At 47.9% G+C, this 18769-nt stretch overlaps 1 protein-coding gene across 3 annotated transcripts in view; it reads right to left on the reverse strand.

The window, feature by feature from the left end:
* Positions 1-10523, reverse strand: part of LOC123398922 (disease resistance protein Pik-2-like) — a 34236-nt gene extending 23713 nt beyond the window's left edge. For 2 of the 3 annotated variants that reach the window (XM_045093361.1, XM_045093363.1), the window contains exons 1-3: positions 9339-10523; positions 9201-9248; positions 7899-8642 (exon numbers count right to left, since the gene is read on the reverse strand). In XM_045093361.1, coding sequence (XP_044949296.1) covers positions 7899-8642; positions 9201-9248; positions 9339-10481 — 1935 coding nt within the window. In that variant the 5' untranslated portion in view covers positions 10482-10523. The remainder of the gene's footprint in view (positions 1-7898; positions 8643-9200; positions 9249-9338) is intronic. The other variant, XM_045093362.1, reaches the window with a different exon arrangement.
* Positions 10524-18769: the final 8246 nt, after the last annotated feature.

Raw genomic sequence — 18769 nt, forward strand, 5'->3', positions numbered from 1 at the left:
CCCATACTTCCAGTGCAAGACGGATGTCCTTGGAAAGCTATGATTCTCCTCTTACCAGAAATGCACCGGCCATCCGCATGCTTGCATATGGAATTCCAGGCGATCTGGTGGATGAGTATGTGCGTATGAGTGAGACAACATGTCTGATGTCAATGTACAAGTTCTGCCAGGCTGTGATCGAGGTGTTTGGCCCTGAGTACTTGAGGCAGCCAACTGCCGCTGATACAGAGAGATTGTTGACGACCAACGCAGCTAGAGACTTTCCAGGCATGCTTGGCAGCATATATTGTATGCACTAGGAGTGGAAGAACTGTCCATTTGCTTGGCAGGGCCAGTACAAGGGGCATGTCAAAGCGTGCAGTGTCATATTAGAAGTGGTGGCTTCGCGGGATCTTTGGATATGGCATTCTTTCTTCGGCATGGCAGGTTCTCACAATGATATCAACATGCTGCAGCATTCTCCAGTCTTCGCAAGGCTTGCATAAGGCCACTCCCCCCTGTCAACTTTGAGATCAACGGTCACCAGTACAACAAGGGATACTATCTAGCTGATGGTATATATCCTCAGTGGTCAACTTTTGTGAAGACAATCTCGGACCCCCAAGATGAGAAGAGAAATAAATTTGCCCAAATGCAAGAGAGTGCTAGAAAGGATGTGGAACGTGCTTTTGGTGTGCTTCAATCCCGATGGGGTATCGTTCGAAACCCTGCACTGTCATGAGATGAAAGAAAGCTTTGGGAGGTGATGACTGCTTGTGTGATCATGCACAACATGATCGTCGAGGACGAGCATGATGACAGTATCTTCGACCAAGGATTTGACTATGAAGATAAAAATGTTGAGCCCTTGCACCAAGAACCGGTCACGTTTCAACAATTTGTCCAGTTCCATCGTGAGATGCGTGATTGGCACACTCATTTCAATCTTCAAAATGACTTGGTTGAGCACATGTGGAAACATATTGGCAACCAATAGATGTGTTGGTTCATTTTATGTTCATTCAAGACAATTTCGATTTGGTTGTAAAACTATTTTATTTAGAGACAATTTCGATTGGGTTGATGTGCAAACTTGTTTTGATACGAAAATATGGACATTTTAGGCCCTGGCGGACAGGATGGGGCAAAAGGATGCGGTCGTGCGCTGGACGCACGGTCAGCGCATCCCAGGACAGGGCCGAACACGACCCCATATCCCTACCCAAACGGACAGAATCCGAACAAAACGAACGTCCGTTTGGAGTCGCGCGGTGGAGTTGGCCTAACTCCGAAAAGGGCTGGCGAAGTTGGGCTGCCCCAATTTGAGAGAAGACGGTGGTCCATCAAAGGCAACAAATCACCACCTCACATCATCAACAGAAGCGTCCTAGCCACCGAGGTGTATCCTCCTCCCAACATGTAGGACAAAGATGGCATGACCCACATGATGAGGAGGAACGCCCGCAGGCCCAAGAGGAGCACGCAAGATACATGGAACAGTGAGAGGATGGATAACCGGCTGGAAAGTTAGACAATTTGAAATGAGTGAAGTGGGTGACCGGCCGGGGTGCTCCACGCCGAAGCAGTGAGTAGGGGCGATTAGAAATTAAATTATCAAATAATTCAAAGATTTGAAAATCGATAAAAAAAAATATATTTTTTTTTAAAAAAAAATCCCTTAGTCCTGGTTGGTAACACCAACCGAGACTAAAACTTCTCCAGCACCAGCAGCCACGCTGGAGCAATGAGTAGGGGTGATTAGATATTAAATTATCAAATAACTCAAAGATTTAAAAATCGAAAAAAAATTGAAAAAAATTATAATTTTTTTGTTTCAAAAAAATCCCTTAATCCCGGTTGGTAACACCAACCGAGACTAAAAGTTCTCCAGCCCCAGCAGCCACGCTCGAGCCGTGAGTAGGGTGATTAGAAATTAAATTATGAAATAATTCAAAGATTTGTAAATCAGAAAAAATTTGAAAAAATTGATTTTGTTTCTTAATTCCGGTTGATAACGTCAACCAAGATTAAAAGCAGCCATGTGAAAGGTCTTTAGTCCGGATTTGTAAAGCAACCGGGACAAAACGGGACTGAATGCCCGTTTTCTACTAATGATTCACTCCCTTGTCACGCAAAGCCACACCACTGACACATCGTGAACGCTACCATGAGCCTGCGAGCTAGACGATGCCCCACACATCCAGCAAGCCGCCAGTTGGGGCTCTTATAGAGCAGCAACATGCCTTGTTGCCCTAGTTTCTCACAAATCTAAAGTGACGCCACCCGCAGACTCTCAATAGTATTCACAAACGTGCCATCCCCCAACCCCGTGGAGGCTCCAATATACCGTGCATTATGAGGCTCGGCTCACATGTCCACACCTCATTGATCATTGTTGAATATGTATTTATGTTGCATGTGTATTACAGTTATAGCCCACCTCCTAGTCATGTATAGTTAAGGTAGATGCCTTTTCTTGTATATTATATATACGTGCACCAGCACCCCTAATGATATGATCGTATTACAATTCATCTCTCTAGATGGTATCAGTTCTTTCGTTCCAACCCTAGGATAGCCGCCGCCGCCGCTGCCGTCGCGCATCCCCGCACCGCCGCCGCGCCCCACCCCCTCATCTACTCACCGCCGCCCCCGCGCCCCTCCTCTTCCTTCCCTGCGCCGCCGCCGCTGTATCGCTTCCGCCCTCCCTCTCTGCCGTCACGCGCCTGCCTGCCCGCTTGCGCGATCGCGCGCCTGCCCGCGCGCTCACCCGCCCGCCTGACCCGATCGGTGCCACGCGCGTGCTGCGCCCGCCCGCTCGCCCGCACGATCGCACGCCACGCTCGCGCCACGCCGGTTCCCCGCTGCAGCCGCGCCTAGCTACTCCTCTCCAACCCTAAACCCTAGCCGCTTCCCCACACGCCGCCGCCATGTCATCACCTCGCTCCACTGGCTCCTCCACCACCCACTCCTCCAACCCGTTCGCTGGTCCTGAACCCTCCGCCGCCGCCATCCGTGACCTCAACATTGAGGCCCGGGTCCCCATCTGTCTCGACAACTCCAGCACGTCCTATTACGCGTGGAAGACCTACTTCAACCTTGTCTTCCGCGAGTACTACCTCACCGAGCACATCGACGGTTCTGTGGACACCGCGTATATGCGCGGCGACCCGGAGTGGTCCGCCATTGAGGCCACGATCATCCGTTGGTTCTACCAGACAATATCGAAGGACATCTTCCACACGGTTGTCACCGAGGACGACGCCGCCTGCACCGTGTGGGCCATGATCAACGCGCTCTTCACCGACAACAAACTCCAGTGCCTTGTTTTCTTGCAACAAGAGTTTTTCGGCTGTCACCAGGACAACGCCACCATCGAGGACTACTGCATGAGGCTTAAGATGCTTGCCGACGAGCTTCGCGCGCGACATCGGCGCCAATGTCTCTGACGACCTAATGCTGAGCACCCTCACCGTCGGTCTTAATGAGGATTTCGGCAACGCAGCATCCAACCTCACCCTGATGCCGCAACCCACCTTCTAGCGCGTCGTCGCATACCTCAAACTTGAGGAGCGCCGGATAACGAAGCTGAAGCAGCTGGTTCCACACACCGCTCTCGCCGCCGGCACCACCCGCGGCGGCCCTCCTCCTCCGGTCGCCCCCCGACAGCCCGTGCCGCCCGCTCCCGCCGGCTACTACCCTCCGCCGCCCGCTCCGCCTGTGCCTCCCCAGCAGTCGCAAGGTGGCGGGGGCCGCCGCAACCGGAGGGGAGGTGGGGGCCGCCGCCAGCAGCAGCCACCACAGCAACAGGCGCCGGGCACAGGGGCACGCCACACTTCGAGCCGCCGCCTCCTCCGTGGACCGCCGGGCAGAACCCGTGGACGGGCGTCGTCCACGCCTACCACATGCCCGTCTCGCGTCCTCCTGCTCCGGGCCTCCTTGGCCCCCATCCCGCGGGTCACCAGGCGCTCCTCGTCGCTCCCTACCAGCCCTACGGAGCCCCGCTCGCTCCGCCACCCCTCGGCGGTTACGGCGGCCCGCCCAGGCGCCACCTTACGGAGGACTGCTGCCGCCCCCGACACCTGCACCATGGGATCCGGCCCTCCTCGCCGCCCTCCACTCGGCGCCATCTCCCACCAACTATGGCGGTGGAGGTGACTGGTACATGGACTCGGGTGCTACTGCGCACATGACAGCTCATCCCGGTAACCTTTCGTCTTCCACTCCCGTTCACACACCCGCTCGTATCACCGTTGGCAACGGTTCCTCTTTACCTATTACCCACGTCGGTCACACCAGTTTTCCCTCCAGTTCCACATCTATCACCATGTCTAATGTTCTTGTCTCTCCTGATTTAGTCACTAGCCTAGTTTCCGTTAAATGTCTTACTCGTGAGAATCCCCTTACTGTTGAGTTTGACGGTGTTGGTTTTTCTGTGAAGGACGCCCGTACCCGGATGGTGCTGCACATGTGATAGCCCTGACGATCTTTATCCCGTGCACGCCGGCGCCTCCACTTCCACACCTGTCGCTCTCTCTGCCGGCGTCGACCTTTGGCACGCTCGCTTGGGCCACCCCAACCCTGCCATCTTGCGTCAGATCCTTAGGAGTTTCTCTTTCTCATGTAATAAGCTCGATAAACATGCTAGTGAGGCTTGTCGCTTAGGCAAGCACGTGCGTCTTCCCTTTAGTGTGTCTACTTCAGTTTCTACCTTTCCGTTTCAGTTGGTTTACAGTGATGTATGGACGTCTCCTGTTGCGAGTAACACGGGCTATCTATACTATTTGGTGATCTTAGATGATTATTCTCATTTTGTGTGTACTTTTCCTCTTCATCGTAAATCCGATGCTTTAGACACACTCACCGCCTTTTATGCCTACGTCACCGCTCAATTCGGTCGCCCCATACTCGCACTCCAAACCGATAACGGCAAAGACTTTGACAACGTCGCTTTTCGCTCACTTCTCACCTCTCATGGCACTATCTTCCGCCTAACTTGTCCTTACACCTCACAGCAGAACGGCAGCACCGAGCGCATCCTCCTCACTCTCAACGATAGCGTCCGCACGTTGCATTTCCATGCCAACGTGCCCGCTCGGTTCTGGCCTGATACTATTGCCACCGCCTCTCTCCTAATCAACATTCGTCCATGTCGTCCCCGATGGAACTATGCTCCTCACCACCTCCTCTTCGGTACACCACCATCCTATGATGGTCTACGCATATTTGGGTGTCTCTGTTATCCTAACACCGCCGCCACCACGCCACACAAAGTTGCACCTCGCTCCGTCCCATGCATTTTCCTTGGCTATCCTCCCAACACCAAAGGTTACTGGTGCTATGATCCTGTCACCCATCGTGTGTATACCTCGAGGCACATGTACTTCGTCGAAACGGTGTTTCCTTTTTTTCAGGTTCCCCCGGCCACGGCTCCTTCGGCTCCAGCCTCCGCGCCCCCTACTGGGAGCGCTGCACGGGGCTACACCCCGGCGTCAACCCCGGCTCGGCGTCTTCTGCTGGCCCCTCCCGGGCCCTCGACTCCCTCACCTGAGGTCGAGTCCGACCGGGCCCTTGGGTCCCCGGCTCCCTCGCACGAGGTTGAGCCCGCGGGCTCTCCACCCGCCACCCCGGCCGATGTCGCCACCCCTGCGACGGGCTCCTCCTCGACCTCGCCCGTCGCCTCCTCCGCGGATGGTTCGGCTGGCGCCAACGCTGCTCTCGACGCCGTGCTACCCGACCATGCCGCCGGAGCACCTGCCGTCACGACGGCACCCACCGCCGCACCTCCTTCCCTCGACGGCCCGGTCACCCGCGCTCATGCAGGAGTGCATCGGCCGAGCACACGCTACTCCTCCAACGAGTATGCATGCGCTGCCTCGACATCAGCGCCTTCACCCATTCCTACCTCCGTTCGTGCCGCTCTTCGGGATCCCCATTGGCTGGCAGCGATGCAAGAGGAGTTCGATGCCCTGCAGCGCAACCGTACGTGGCAACTTGTTCCGTGACCCTCTCGTGCCAACATCATCTCTGGCAAGTGGGTGTTTCGCCACAAGACTCGCCCAAACGGTTCTCTCGAGCGCTACAAGGCTTGATGGGTGGTTCGCGGTTTTCGGCAGCGCGCGGGCGTGGACTTCACCGACACCTTCGCCCCGGTTGTGAAACCGGGCACGATCCGCGCCGTCCTTCAGCTAGCCGTCTCGCCGCATGGCCTCTGCATCAGTTGGACGTCTCCAACGCCTTCTTGCACGGTCATCTCGCCGAGCAGGTGTTCTGTGAGCAGCCCACTGGTTTCGTCGATGCCGCGCACCCTGACTTTGTGTGCTTCCTCTCCCGTTCTCTGTACAGGTTGAAGCAGTCGCCCCGGGCCTGGTACCAGCGTATCGCAGCCTTTCTGCACTCTATGGGCTTCCGGTCCACTCGCTCCGATGCTTCACTATTCGTATATCATCAGGGAGCTGCCACTGCATACTTGTTGTTGTACGTCGACGACATCATCCTCACGGCATCCGCACCCGATCTCCTTCAGCGGCTGACTGCTCGTCTTCGTGATGAGTTTGCCCTCAAGGACTTGGGGCCTCTGCACTACTTTCTCGGCATCGAGGTGATCCGCCGGACCGACGGTTTCTTTCTGCATCAGCAGAAGTACGCCCACGAGCTTCTTTAGCGTGCCGGTATGCTTAACTGCAAACCAGCACCTACTCCCATTGACACGAAGGCGAAGGTCTATGCTTTGGAGGGGTCTCTTGCGTCCGATGGAGCGTTTTATCGCTCTATTGTCGGTGCTTTACAGTATTTGACGCTGACTCGTCCCGACCTACAGTACGCTGTCCAGCAGGTGTGCCTCCACATGCACGCCCCGCGTGACTCTCACTGGACTCTGGTAAAGCGTATTCTCCATTATATACGTGCTACCATGTCCATGGGACTTATCCTGACGGCCTCCGCCTCCACCGACCTCGTGGCCTACTCGGATGCTGATTGGGCTGGTTGTCCTGACACGCGGCGCTCTACGTCAGCCTACTGTTTCTACCTTGGGCCCTCGTTGATCTCTTGCTCATCGAAGCGGCAACCCACGGTCTCACGCTCCAGCGCCGAGGCAGAGTATCGCGCCGTGGCAAATGCCGTGGCCGAATGCTCTTGGATACGACAGCTGCTACAGGAGTTGCTTTGTGATGTTCACAAGGCCACTGTCATCTACTGCGATAACGTCAGCGTGGTCTACCTCTCTGCCAACCCGGTGCATCATGGACGAACGAAGCACATTGAGCTTGATATTCACTACGTGTGCGAGCAGGTTGCCCTTGGACGAGTTCGGGTTCTCCATGTGCCGACGGCACAACAGTTTGCTGACGTCATGACTAAGGGATTGCCTGCTCCCGTCTTCGAGGAGTTTCGGTCCAGTCTCTGTGTCTCCAGTGACGCTTCGACTGCAGGGGGTGTTGAATATGTATTTGTGTTGCACGTGTATTACAATTGTGGCCCACCTCCTAGTCTTGTATAGTTGAGGTAGAGACCTTCCCTTGTATTATATATACGTGCACCAGCACCCCTAATGATATGATCGCATTACAATTCATCTCTCTAGAACCATGAACTCACCATGACATTTTTTTTAGAAAAGGAGGATCACCCTGGTCTCTGCATCATAATGATGGATGCAGCCATGGCATGTGCCTGGACTATAGCAAGCTGGTCGATGTCTAATGGACATCTTTCTAAACCTAATATTTCAGTATGGAAAATACTATTATGGTTTCACCAAAAAAAATTAAAAGAATACATCAGCTTTTATACTTCCAAATTCATTGCTGAGAGGAAGTTCAAGCTTATACCAATATAATTTAACCTGAGTTAAAACTGATGTAACATGAAGCAAAACTCATGTGAAAGTAAAGAAAGGATACTAATTATATAAGTACCTTTTTAATGAAGAGGTCAAGTGCAGCATCATCTTTCAGACCTTTAAGATGGTACATGTGTTCTTTCGAACAATGTTCGGCAATATTTTTTTCTCTTGTGGTCACTATGATCCTTCCAGCATTATCCAAACACGATTTCACCAAATCCCATTCAGAAGTGGACAATATATCATCAAGAACAAGAAGGCACATTTTTGTTTTTAGTACCCGAGCTACCTCCTCCTTCAACTCTTGAACATTCATCACTGATATGCTTCTCGTTTGTGCTGCAGTTTCTGTTAATCCAGCAGGATCTTCTTGAATAGTATTCTGAAGCTGCAAAGCCAAATCTCTAAGAAGTACATCAGGGTTAAAAGGCCGCAAAACAGTGGCCCAAGCACGCTTCCAGTCATTAAGCTGTTGGCTTCGATAGATGCTTCGAACAAGAGTGGTTTTTCCAAGACCCCCCATTCCCCAGACTGAGATCACCTTACAGCCATGACTGTGGTCTCGCTGGGCAATTATTTCAATAAGAACAGATTTTTCTGTTTCTCGCCCATATAGCACTTCATCAGTCAGTGCCATTGTCCTACTGCGGTCAAACTTCTTTCTACCAGTTATGTCATGAACTTTTTCTTCACCTGGATTGTTACGTTCTTGGTTTCCCTCCTGTATTTCATCAGTGGGCACTGCTGTGTTTTTCTCGGTACTAGTAACTTTGTTCGGGTCAGAAAAGGGGTTGGCAGAACATGAGGCACGCATAGCCTGGACAAAAAACAGATCTATGAGAATCTATATACTTGATTTCTACATTTTCATGGTCTTCCAAAAAATTGAGGATTGTCAAGGAAATGAATGTTCATGTGTGTACCCAACAAATTATCAAAGTTCATGTTTATCCTTAGTTCAACTTCAAAGCACAATGTGTTTTTCAATTAATATAAATTCTACAAGGAGGCATGTGTCAACATCTCTCAGCTTTATTTCCCTAAAATTTAAAGTGTTTTTGCACCAGGGTTAGTTCATTTGTAATATATGCACGCGGTGTGTGTGTGTGTTTGTGAGGATAAAAATAACACAATGCCGAACATCTATACAACCCAAATACTCCCTCCGTTCCTAAATATTTATCTTTTTAGAGATTCAACTATGTACTACATACAAAGCAAAATGAATGAATCCACATTCTAAATTATGTCTATATACATCTATATGTAGTCAATAATGAAATATCTAAAAAGACAAATAATTAGAAACGGAGGGAGTAGAACCCAAAGACATGCAATTCAAGATTAGAATTTTGATCAACTGGCATAGTCCCACCTCCAGTTTCTGGTCCACATCAGTAAAACTTGCTTCCTCTGAATTCTGCTATTAGCCACAAAATGAAAAATAATCAATAGTCCATAAAGGAAAATAAAAAGAAATTATAACAAAAACCACAACAAGGAAAAGATCTACCTTCTTGTGGAACAAATAAATCGTTTGATCATATGACAGCTGCTTGAACATCGAAACTTGGTACGGTTTCTCTGTGCACAAGCTTGCGATTTCCGCTTGCTGAGTGGAAATGATGATTCTACTTTGTTTCTTGTTGTCAGGAAAGTACTTCCTTATCCAATGCCATTCCACTAATGTGGATAGGTCATCAATTACAACCAGGTAGCTATTGCCACACAACTGTGCATTAAACACACGGACTAAATCACTTTGATCCATCTTCTCCATCTTGGCTAGAACGGCCCCAACACTTGTTTCTTTTTCTGGCTTTCCAACCTCATCAAGCGAACTCTCATAGAATTGCCTTACCAAGCTCCGGAGGAACTCTTGTGGACCGAAAGATGGCTTTGCAACATCATCATGGGAATTTTCATAAAATTGCCTTACCAAGCTCTGGAGGAACTCTTGTGGATTGAAAGGATGCATCAACCTAATCCAAGCACGGAACTCAAACCTTTTCATTACCTTTGGGTCATCATAAAGCTCGTTTATGGCGGATGTCTTCCCGAGATCACCGCTGGTTCCCCACATGGCGATCACCCTAAGGTTCACATCTTTGCTTGTAATTAGCTGGTTGAGGTCAACCTCTGATGATTTTTTATGCTCCAAGGCGGTAAGACTTGCTTCGTTGATGCCAAACATTGCTGCAGTGGCAATGTTGGCCTGCTGCTCTGCCATGGTAGGCTCGGAACCTGAGCTCTCCTTAATGAGGCGATAGCGCAGGTTCCTGTTGCTCACGTCCTCCACCTCGGCCCTCAGCTGCTTCACATCTTTGGCGATGCGGCGTTGATCACATGGGTTGTGAGGGATGCATCCCAAAAATGACTTTTTCTCCGAGTGGAGGCCGAAGTCCATTAGACTGTCCTCCACTTTGTAGGCCAGTGCCCCGATCTGTTTCACCCAGGTGGTGAGCACCTTGTTCTGGATTTGCTCCTCATCAGCCGTCATCAGGAACGACTGTATCATCTGCAGCTCGTTCTTGATGAAGTTCACATCGCGCTCGACACCAAGCTGCAGTGCGATTTCCTCCGCCGCCTTGGACGTGGCATAGCCGAGTGCGCCGCCCAGCGCGGCCTTCCCCAAGCTCACCCCCGTCGCTTCCATGGCTGTGATGTGGAGGTGGTGGTGCTAATGGCAGATGTGAGTCTAACAGCCGATGAGGGGAGTGAGTTAATAAGGGGACTCCATTTCAGCCACCAACCAACTTTATGTCAAGTGGGCATTATTCTTCTTCAGCATCATGTGCGCTGGGGTCCTAACAAAGTAATTTAGCACCATCTAATGTTGGCTTTTAGATTAGTTTAACTGGGCCGCATGACCTGTTGGCTTTACATCAAAGGTTGATTCAAAGGTGAGTGCTTGTGGGCTCCACCCTTGTCTCAGATGCATGCATACAGCGGCTGGTTTGGAATACCTAACAATCTCTCCTTAATCCAAACTTGTCTACTCATCGACTCGACCGACAAATCCATTAGGCTCTTCCCAATTTTGACTTAGCGAATTTACAGACCCTTCAATATGCCTTGAATTACCCAGCCTTGTGTAGAGACATGGACTCTGTGATTTTTATTAATAGTACTGTATTTCTCAGGGCAGAGGGGCAAAAGATCAACGGTGGTGGGAGATGTTGATGATGACCCAAGGTTGTTCTAAGGATGGTAACAACAACAAGGTTAATAGTCGTGTCTTAGTGTTTTTAATATGTTAGTGCAGTCTACATATTGTTGTGTCAGTCTAGTCCAGGTCGTCTATATGTCTCGATAAGGTAGACAGGTTTGAATTAGGGAGAGATTGTTAGGTATTCCAAACTGTATATATAGCAGATGCAATCTGAAGAAACTTTGATGGAACCGCTAGAAGAATTTTCTTGACAACAATAGTTTCATCAAACTTTTCTCAAGACCTCATATCCCATTGGCGATGGTGGTCATCCTGCGATCAAAGTCATCGATCGATTCCGTGTCCTTCATCTTCGAGATTGCAAACCCTTATATCTGAGTTTGATAGGTCAGCTGTTTGAACTCGCCCACGGATTGATCACATCAAACCACGACAAACACGCGTACACAAAACCATGTAGCCAAGGCCCTTGTCGTGCCCTAATTTTTCCTTCTTTTTATTTTCTACTAGCAAAAGGACCCATGCGTTGCAACGGGAGAAAGAAATACCACACGACACACACTCTTAATTTATAAAAAATGTCTATAATTTGAGAATTTATAGTTATGATACAAATAAAGATGGTCTTATCCTACAAAAATGCAGTTCAAAATTTCACAGGTCTTCTATTTTAACACGGCTTGCATGTAGATTTAATACGTACAAAGAATCAGTCAAGTGACCTTCAGTTTCATCTCTAATCCTGATTTTGTTGACGTGTTCATCCCCAACCCGGATGAGTACCGGTATGAAAGAAAGACGAATAATGACTTATTTATTAAGATTGCACCCTAGATAGTATTTTTATTAAACGTTTAACAGATAAAATAATATCATATTTAAATTCTACATATTTTTCTAATCAAATTCCATGTATAATATGTTAAATTTGGAGTTGCGGTTTAAAAGATATGAGTATTTTAAAAAATATTTAATATATACTACGAGTTTAATGTCATAAACAGTAAGGACTTTTTGTAAAATCACTTCGATGGGTTTTTCGACGAAAGCGATAGCCTCTTTATTATTAAATAAAGATAAAGATTTTTCTTCACATCGTGCTACGAATCAACGACCCGATGCATGTGTATTTATATGCAGGGCAGCCCACCCAAAGCATGACCTCCACAACAGCCTAAACCGACTTCTACAGGAACTCTAATGCAACCCGGACACAGACTCTATGCGACCAACAGTAAACACCTAGCCGGTCACGACTTGCAAGCAGATTCCTACTACTACCACGTATACAACTAGAACATTAACTAGACTAAGACAAGATTACCTAACAATCACTTCCTAATCTTGACTTTTGTCTTCCCCTCTTCTCCGGTCTTGGCTCGTTGAAGATTCATTCCTTGTCGATTCATCCATCTTCCACCACGATAAGTTAGAATTGATAGGCTTCATTGATCGCAACAATCCTCCCTAATTTTAACTTGACGAATTTACGGATCACTTTAAATATGTCTTGGACTACCCAGCCTCGCTAGTAACCTGTGGAATACGTCACCCGGTGGACAACACCATCCACCCTAGCGAGATACATGCCGACTCCTTGTGGATCACACCACCCCGTGGACTACACCGCCCACTCCAGCCTCATGTAGAGACATGGCCTCATTGAAGAGACTCACCTTCACTGGTTTACCGCCCCCACATACTTGAACTTGATCCTTCCGCCGAGACACATAGACGACATGAGCTTCATCTTCAACACATCCTCACAGAGACGAGCACTTGGACACGACGACACTGACACGACGATGACGACGATGACGACGATGACGACCGAGATATGCTAACCCACACGAGACCTTGACTCCCCGGACGATGATCTTGACGGCTTTTCTGGCACCGCGCATCGGCACCATCGCTTCCGTCAACGATCTTCTTCCACCGCCTTGCTGACGACAACCTGTCGTCTCCCACCACGTCGCTCCGCCGAACGACGATCTCCTAAATCTCCTCATCCGTCGCTCCACGAACAACTATTGCCCGCTGCTCCTCGTAGCTACAAAACCCAGGGACCATATCGCCCGCCCCGAGGCGCTAGTCGGGTCGCCTCCCCGGGGCAAGCGCGGCTTCACCTCGACCTTGTTCTAGATACCAAATGTTGGAACTCGCCAATGGATCCTTGGCTATAAAGGGGAAAAATTAGGGCACGACAAGGATCCTTGGCTATAAGATTTTGTGTTCGCGTGTTCGTCGTGATTTGATGTGATCGATTCCGTGGACGAGTTCCAACAATTGGTATCAGAGCAAGGTCGAGGTGAAGCTGTGCTTGCCCCGGGGAGGCGACCCGACTAGCGCCTCGGGGCGGGCGATATGGTCGCTGGGTGGTGCAACGACGAGAAGCAGTGGGCAATAGTCGTTCGTGGAGCGACGGATGAGGAGGTTCACGAGATTGTCGTTCGGCGAAGCGGCATGGAGGGACAGTGGGTTGTCGTCGGCAAGGCGGTGGAAGAAAATCGTTGATGGGAGCGATAGTGCCGAGGTGCGGTGCCGAGAAGCCATCAAGGTCATCGTCCAAGGTAGTTGGAGTCAAGGAGTCGTGCTGGTTTGCACGGTCGGTCGGTCGGTTGTCGTGATCGTGTCGGAGTCGATATGTCCAAGTGCTAATCTTTGTGAGGAGGTGTTGAAGATGAAGCGTCCATGTCGTCTATATGTCTCGACGGGAGGATCAAGTTCAACTATGTGGGGGCGGTAAACCAGTGAAGGTGAGTCTCTTCAATGAGGCCATGTCTCTACATGAGGCTGGAGTGCATGGTGTAGTGCACGGGGTGGTGTGATCCACAAAGAGTCGGCATGTATCTCGCTAGGGTGGATGATGAAGTTCATCGGGTGGTGTATTCCACAGGTTACTAGCGAGGCTGGGTATAATCCAGGGCATATTTGAGGTGATCCGTAAATTCGCCAAGTCAAAATTGAGGAGAGAATGTTGTCAACAATCTAGCCGGCAATTTGACTTGTCGTGGTGCGAGTAGAGGAGTCGACAAGGGATGGATCGTCAACGAGTTAAGACTGGAGAAGCACGGAAGACAACGTGAGTCAAAATTAAGGAGAGAATGTTAGTAATAATCTTGAGACAAGTAATTAGATGACACATAGTACGTGAGTCCATGTACTAGTATGCTGTTAATTAGGAGTAATAGCTATTAGGCGTGTCCTAGTGCACGTAGGTACTAGAACGTGTCCTGGTAGATTTTTCTAAGTGTGCGTCCGTATTGTATTTGGAAGTCGAGTGCAAGTCGGTTTGCTAGGCACTGGTGTAGGTCCAATATATATACGGGTGTACGGCGTGAGTTGTAATATTGTACAGGTGAGTTGAGAAAAAGGAGAAAATAAAGGGGAAAAATTAGGACATGACAAGGGTCCTTGGCTATAAGATTTTGTGTTCGCGTGTTCGTCGTGATTTTATATGATCGATTTCGTGGACGAGTTCCAACAGCGTCAGGAAGTAAAATTCCATTGCTATATTTAGAGCATCTCCAACAACCTTTGTATATTTGGCTAGGATTGTTAAAAACAATAAATATTAGCAATTTGATCTAAAAATATTACTCCAACAGCCTTTATATAAGTGGTCCCTCCACAAATAGTTTTACAAAGCTTGCTATATTTGCATCCACACTTGATATATTTGCAAAGTGAAGAGGCACTTGTTATAATTTTTAGCAGCCCAGTTTTTGTGGTCCCCTACAACCCTTTGTTCCATTGACAAGTGGACTTCACCGCCCCTTAAATTCTTGCTGCCCTGAGGCTGGCACAAGTCCCCACGTGTTGTTAAGAGGCTTGCTAAATTTAAGACAATGTTGTTGGTGCAAAAAGCTGTTGAGGTTGCTAAATCTTCTTTTTCTTTTTGCTATATCCAACTTTTAACAAGTCACAATAGCAATTCTGTTAAAGATGCTCTTAGTTGTGAAGTACGTATTGGACAGGTCGACAGCAACAACTAGGGGTCATGCCTTACTAGTTAAGCATTGGTAGTTTAGCAGTTAGCTTATTAGTGTAGGTTACTAGGTAGTAGGCTGTGACATATGTGCTCACATCACAGCTAGTAGATATTATTAGTGTAGGTTACTAGGTAGTAGGTTATGACATATGTGCTCACATCACAGCTAGTATATATTATTAGTGTAGGTTACTAGGTAATAGGTTGTGACATATGTGCTCATATCACAGATAGTAAAAATATGTACTCCTACTTAAGGTCGGTTCATGATGCTATATAAGAGCATGGTTAATAGTATAGCCAACTGCTAGCTATAAGAAGTCTTATAACCCATTTTATAGCTCGCCTATACAATAGTTAGCTATAAAAGAGTACTACTTTTATGATATATGGCCCATCTTTTATTCTCACAAAGCACCTAAAAGCACGTGCTAGAGCCGGCTCTTCACGAAGAGCCCGCTTCCCTTCTCTCTCCTCTTCTCTCTCATCCAACTCAGCAAAAATATAGTATTTTAATCCTTACAGCCTGCTGATTGTACATTATTGTACTTGCTCTAACGAGCTACACACTCCGTTTGTAATCAGACCACTTCATTTCAATACAAGGCAAAAGCCATCTACTAGTATGAGTAGCTCCATCTCAGTGTATGTGTGCGTGTATGTTCGACTAGTTAGCAAGAGCATTACTTGTGTGCAGTTAGGCCCTGTTTCTTTAAAAAGTCCTAGGACTTTTTTTAGTCCCAACTAAAAAGTCCCTAGTCTCTACCCGGTTTTTTTCAGGGACTAAACAGGGACTAGAGGTCAATAAATGACATGCAAAAAGATCATGTTACCCCTAGTAATATACTAAAGTTATTAAATGACATGCTAAAAGTAGGGGCATTGTTGGAAAAGTGTCAAAAAAATTTCAAAAAGCCCCTCCCATAGGGACTTCTTCCTTTAGTCCCAAATACCCCCTTTTAGTCCCTAAAAGTCCCTCATGTTTCTTTCACATGGGACTAAAAGGCACTTTTTTAGTCCCTACAGCAAAAAGTCCCTGTAAAGAAACACCCCCTTAGTAGTAGTACTCAGCTGCTACTCTTTGTTGTTCAATTCTTCGTCGACTTCATCGGATCATTGGAAGTCAGCGAGTCTGGGTTAACACACTAGTGTATAATCACGCAATAATCTCGGTTCGTAAGGTCCTTTAGTGCTGGTTCTGCAACCGGTACGGACTACCCCCACCCCACCCCCGGGGTCGCCCCGCGCGCTTAGTATCGCTTCGTCACGAACCAGGACCGAATGCCCATCACGTGACACGAGCCCGCATCGGGGGGCTGGGGGCCTTTAGTTCCGGTTGGTAACACCAACCGGGACTAAAAGGTTTAGGGGTTCTGGGTTTTTGGTTTATTTTTCCTTTTAGTTTTGTGTTTTCCATTTAATTCTTTTTTATTTCAAACATATTTTACACTAATACATATTGTGCACGTTATGCATATATAAAAATAGAATTTCTCATAGAACCGATCATATATATATCATCAAATTTCTCGCACGACCATTCACACATACACATGTATATATACAATCCACTTAATATTATCGAATATATAATCTCGAATACATCACTTAATTAATGCATCATCGAATAATATCTAACTGATCAACCAACAAAGAGCTACCGATGTACTGAGGCGCGGGCGGTGGACACCCAAAGAGCACGAACCATCACCGAATAATATCTCGGGTGAGATCCCTGACGAACCTGTCACGTATTGAAGAACCTGGCATCCAACGCCTCCATGTAGCGACGGACGTTCTCGTCCTCCTCCCTGACACGGCGACGTACCTCCTCCTCGGGGACCGACAGCCTCGGCACCGAAAGTGGACCACGTGACCGCCACCAAAGAAGCTCCGGGTCGACGACGGGAGCCCGGTTCCTCACCAAGCTGCGCGTCCCGGAAGGTAACTCCTCCCAGTGCTAGCCAGGCGGAGCCCAGTCCCGGACATGCTGGCGCCTCTCAAGCAGGTGGTTGCCACCGAGTCGACGACGAGGATGAGGGCCATGCATCGTCGACGTCGAGAACCAATTCTACAACTATTTAAATTCCTACTATTTAATAAACTTATACAACTATTTAAGTGCAAAAATTGTAGTGTGAAAAAGGTACAATACATGCCATAAGAGTGAAATTATTATGAACATATCCGAAGTGTAGGAAATGTCATTAGCTCAAAGTGATAGGATTTGGCGAGGGTTGATATTACTGAATTCTAAACTAGCACTGGTAGAAAAGAGGGCTTTGGTCCACCCGATGAAATCCCATTAGTCCCGGTTCACTTACGAACCGGGACCCATGGGGGCATCGGTCCCGGTTCGTGAGGCCAGGGCGTCGGTCGGGCCTCGTGGGCCATTGGTCCAAGTTCATCTGGCCCCTTCGGTCCCGGTTGCAGACACAAACCGGGATGAATGTGCCTCGCTCCTGCCCCACAACAATTGGTCCCGGTTTTTGGCTGGAACCAGGACCAAATGTTGTCCTTCACTCCCGGTTCCGTCCTCAAACCAGGACCAATGCTTGGCCTATATATACCATCCGACCACGAGCAGAGCAGTGCACTGCTCTTTTTTTTTGGCCGACCGTGGGAGAGCTTTGTGGTGCTCTAGCTCACCTCCTATACACATGAGGTGTTCTATGAAATGCCCAAGCCACACTTAAGCTTTCTCCTCTCGAAGCTCCTTGTCCAAGCTCCATTTTCCTCTAGTTTTGTGTAGCTTTGGCGGTCCGTCCGAGTCCCGTCCCCGTCTCATCGCCGTCGATCGCCCGCGCCCATCTCAGCATGGGCACCACCATGGTTACTCTCTTCTTCTTATCTTCTTTCTAAAAGAAAAAAGTTCTTACTTGTATGATTTAGATAGATACTTGTGTAATTTTCTTACTTCTATTATTGTTTGTTATTATATAGCGCGATGGTTTTGGTATCCGCCTCCGTCGGCCCTCGTCCTGACTATGATTCAGATGTGGTATATATTATGTCTTATAACTATTTATTTTATTTAGTGTTTATGACAATTACAACGTCCAACATGACATATATTTTCTAATCTAGGAGGTATGTGAACCGGAAATTCCCACATAAAAATTCTTGTTGAGAAGTTAAATTTGGTTGAAAAAGAAAACAACTACTTGAAAGAAAAATTACAAAGAGTTGAAGAGGAGAATATGATATTGGAGTTGGATGTTTCCGAGGTGCGTGATGATCACAAGATCAAGATGAATGCAATGCGCTTGAAGATTAGAAACATTAGAAAATATGCCATTCATACTGAGGCTTGGTATCATTATGCCGTTGGATCAATTTGTACCTTAGATGAGGTTATGATCACATTTGTTGTTGCATTTAAATTTAGTAGTTTCAATATATGTTCTAATTAGATGCTCTAGAGAGCTATATGTTGTTCAATAATGAGAACTATGTAAGAACGTTATGTATTTATTTTGATCACTATTGTACTTTGGCTTTAATGTGATGATGAATTTCTATTAATTTGGTCACTTCTTTATTCATGATATGTTGTAATGGTTTTTAATACAAGCACCCATGTGGAAAAATGAAATGCCTTTTGTAACAGATGAGTTTTCGTATGAAACCTCATACTTCGAAAGAGATTGTCCGATTTGTACATGAAGTGCATCCAGTTTTTGTGGCAACCCTCTCAACTTTTTAGCACATGTTTTGTGGCTGAAATGATGATACCATGCCAACTTTCAACCTATTAAGAGTTCATTTGTAGTGCTTT

This window comes from Hordeum vulgare, chromosome 5H (assembly GCF_904849725.1).
Source record: "Hordeum vulgare subsp. vulgare chromosome 5H, MorexV3_pseudomolecules_assembly, whole genome shotgun sequence".
Classification (NCBI taxonomy): domain Eukaryota; kingdom Viridiplantae; phylum Streptophyta; class Magnoliopsida; order Poales; family Poaceae; genus Hordeum; species Hordeum vulgare.